Source organism: Sinocyclocheilus grahami, unplaced genomic scaffold (genome assembly GCF_001515645.1).
Source record: "Sinocyclocheilus grahami isolate Dianchi unplaced genomic scaffold, SAMN03320097.WGS_v1.1 scaffold2107.1, whole genome shotgun sequence".
Classification (NCBI taxonomy): Eukaryota; Metazoa; Chordata; class Actinopteri; order Cypriniformes; family Cyprinidae; genus Sinocyclocheilus; species Sinocyclocheilus grahami.
Window position 1 is genome coordinate 10914 of NW_015507286.1, and position 4012 is coordinate 14925.

At 39.9% G+C, this 4012-nt stretch overlaps 1 protein-coding gene across 1 annotated transcript in view; it reads right to left on the reverse strand.

The window, feature by feature from the left end:
* Positions 1 to 2464: 2464 nt before the first annotated feature.
* The window catches only part of LOC107574070 (serine/threonine-protein kinase N2-like), a 10449-nt gene continuing 8901 nt past the window's right edge, over positions 2465 to 4012 (reverse strand). Inside the window, exons 2-3 of the mRNA XM_016260541.1 lie at positions 2851 to 3148; positions 2465 to 2637 (exon numbers count right to left, since the gene is read on the reverse strand). Coding sequence (XP_016116027.1) covers positions 2465 to 2637; positions 2851 to 3148 — 471 coding nt within the window. The remainder of the gene's footprint in view (positions 2638 to 2850; positions 3149 to 4012) is intronic.

Sequence of the window (4012 nt, forward strand, 5' to 3'; positions counted from 1 at the left end):
AGATAGATAGATAGATAGATAGATAGATAGATAGATAGATAGATAGATAGATAGATTGTAGGGGTGTGAATCATCACTGGTTTCTCGATTCGATTCGATTACGATTATCAAGTCAACGATTCAATTCGTTATCACGATGCATCACGATTATATCAAATTTATTTTGTGCATTTTTTATAAATTATATAAGCAGGCTACTTTTAAAATAATTACAAATTAATAATAAATTTAAAACAATTGTTAAGATCCAAATAAATACAGCTTCAAAACATACAAGCAAATATAAAGTAATAAAGGGGGAAAAGACAATTACAAGTGATAAACAAAAAGTACTTTCAGTATCTGAGAGTGCTTTAAGTGTCCGAAAGTTCACAGGCAATCATAATTATGGGTTTTTCTTTTTTCCTCAGCATTATTGCTGTTTGATTATTACTGATGAGATCATAGACAGTGGCTGAATGCACACTGATGCACAGATCTATTTCCACATATCAGATGTTTTGTCCTCTTCTGAAAACATAACTGACTGTGTTTACATCAACTTCGTATTCAGAGATGAATTTAACCACAGCCGCTATTAAGCTCCAGGACAAACAAACACAAAGCAAACGTGAAAGTCTGTCAGTACGTGAGTTTCGTGCATCTAATACATACTGCATTCCAAACGGCAATCATGAAAGCATATCTAAAGTAAAACACGGAAATAATGGTGCGTTTCCATTACCCTTCAAATTGCACAAATGGAAATTGAGAATTGAAAATACGTTTAATGGAAACGCGTCAATTCCGCAAAAATGCCCATATATCGCAAAAAAGTTTTTACGCTCGCATGAGGTGGTTTTTCAGGCAATGCGAAAAAGGAATAATTCTCAAAACTGCAATGGAAATGGTTTTTTCGCATTCACAAGTCACATTGCTTGGGTAAAAAGTCATATGATCATTCTTCAACGTACTATAACCTCCAAGAAACACTTCATAAGTGGCCGCTCTCCAGTATAAGGGGCTTTCCCTTCTATTAATGCTTAGACAATGTACACTGCACACGTCTGCGGTGCAGTGTGGCTCTGATACGGTCACTGAAGCTGATAGATAGATAGATAGTCAATGCTTGTGTTTATTCCAGCCACGCCACGTACGTTTCTGAAGTGGCTCTCTGTGCTGCTTCTGTAAAGATACACGCTTACGACTCCTTTTAATAAATATAGCTAAAATCCCACCAAAATCCGTTGCCATGACTTATCGCGAGAGGCAAAAGGTTACGTTTTAGTCGCATAACATTGGTTAAGGGAAACGCCGTCATTTCTCAATACTTTTTTTTATCGACATTTATAAAATATTGCCAAAGTTTTGCGCAAATCTGTAATGGAAACACGCCTACTGTCAAGCAATGCTCACGTGTCTCACAGCGCATATCCTGTGCAATGAAGCTCGCAGCGATTGTCTCTAGCCAACACACGTGCCATATGCATGTTCGATTCTGAGCGGTTTTTTCCCGCACTAAGCTTGGTTTTTCCAAAATGTGTCCAGATCTCGGATTTAAAGGGGTCATATGATGTTGCTAAAAAGAACATTATTTTGTGTATTTGGTGTAATGCAATGTGTTTATGCGGTTTAAGGTAAAAAAAACACAGTATTTTCCACATACTGTACATTATTGTTTCTCCTATATGCCCCGCCTTTCTGAAACGCGATTTTTACAAAGCTCATCAGTCTGAAAAGCGAAGTGTGCTCTGATTGGCCAGCTATCCAGTGTGTTGTGATTGGCTGAATACCTCAAGCCTGTGACGGAAATGTTACGCCCCTCACCATACTGTGTTTCCATGTGTCCCGGCACGATGAGACAAAACCAATAAAACCCATTACAAACGAAGCATTTGGTGCATCCAGTGGGGACATAATTACTGATTATAATGACTTATACTGTTTTTACGCTTTGCGTTGCGTATTGCGCTGTGTAAACATAAAACCACGTCTGCATTTGTGATCGGAGAAATTACAAACAACAAGTGCTACTCTACACTGCTCAAACTCGCGTTTGAATCATCAGTGGCAAATTCTTTAAATATAAAAAACGGATTTACAGGCGTTGAGGCAGAAGCGCCAGACTGTCCTTGCAAAGTTGGAACTGCCCAACTTTATTTCCTCTTTTGAAAGGCCAAACAAAGTAGTTTCACTTTCACAACAAAACACACAGCGGCTTGAGTGAGCGGCGCTCGGCGGATTTGACGAAGGAGGCTTGCGGGAACCACATGTGACGACTCCGGGCTGGACTCCGCTTCATCCAAGGTGAAAGCCGAAAATAGTGGGTGCATTTTAAAATACTTGCGGGACAAGCGCTTATGCGAATGACGTCAGTATGCTATAATCGATTATGGTCTATTACTGCATTATGAACGATGCAACGATTAATTTCAACACCCCGAATAGATAGACAGTCAGCTATAGACCATCAGAGAGATAGACATTAGATAGATACATAGACGTTCATTACCTTTGTAACCCTGTTGGCGTAGATGGGGATCATGTTCTCTGCCCCCTGTTTGACCTTCAGTTCGATGTTGAGCTGTCGCTCCAGAGCCTTAATCCTGTCCTGATTGGCTGAGGAGTGACCCGGCATCCCGAGAGGCTGAAGGTCATCTGGGGGTCAAAGACAGGGTCAAACATTCATCTGGGGTCACGGTCTAACAGGGTTATGAAGGCTGTAAATATATACATCAATTTGCCGTATGTTCACAACAAAACCCATCATCCCTGAATATTCGTATTCACTCATCAATAATGAAGAATTTTACATTAAACTCATTTCTTACATGCAGCCTTAAAGGTAAGCTAATAATTATGACCCCTGACCTTTGTTGTCATCGTGACCCTTGACCACGATGTGGGCGTCCAGCTCCTGCAGCTGAGTGTGGAGCGAGTCCAGCTTGCGGCTGGAGCTGCGTAACTGGCTCTCCACCTGCTGGGCGTTGCGTTTGTCAGTGGTGGCCCGCCGCAGGTTTTCCGCACCTGCTTTTATCTTCAGCTCCTTCCGGATCTCTCTCCGGATCCTCTTTCGCTGCTCGTCCAACCGCTGCTGCACGCTGGAGTCTGAGAAATCGGAGTTCTGGTCCAGTCCCAGCTGCTCCAGGACGGACAAGCCATCCGAATCCTAGGAGAAACAGGAGGGGTCAAGGGTCAATGCTGGCAGACTGAGGTTATGCATGGATAGACAGAACAATAGATAGAATGATAGAATGACAGAAGGATGAATAGACTGAATGACAGACAGACAGACAGAAAAAAGATAGAATGATGGATAGATTGATAGACGGACAGAAAGAACCAGACAGACAGATAAAATGATAGATTGAAAGATAGACAGAATGAAAAAGATAGAAAGAATGAGAGAGATAAAACAACAGAACGATTGACAGACAGAAAGAATGAGACATAGATATATGGATAGATAGAAGGATAGACAGACAGAAAGAATGACAGAGATGATAGATAGACAGAATGACGGACAGATAGAATGATAGAACCGACAAAGAGACAGTCAGATTTAATGAGAGAGATGGAACAATAGACAGACAGAAGAGATAGATAGAGAGACAGACAGAATGATAGATAGAACGATAGATGGAGAGAAAGAATGAGAGAGAAACAGAATGATAGATATTTAGAATGATAGCTAGATAGAAAGATAGATAGATAGATAGATAGATAGATAGATAGATAGACAGATAGACAGATAGATAAATAGATAGATAGATAGAACGATAGATAGATCGATAGATAGATAGATAGATAGATAGATAGATAGATAGATAGATAGAGACAGAACGAGAGAGCGAAACAGAATGATAAATATTTAGAATGATTGCTAGATAGAACAATAGATAGATAGATAGATAGATAGATAGATAGATAGATAGATAGATAGATAGAGATAGAATGATAGCTAGATAGCTAGCTAGATAGATAGATAGATAGATAGATAGATAGATAGATAGATAGATAGATAGAGACAGAA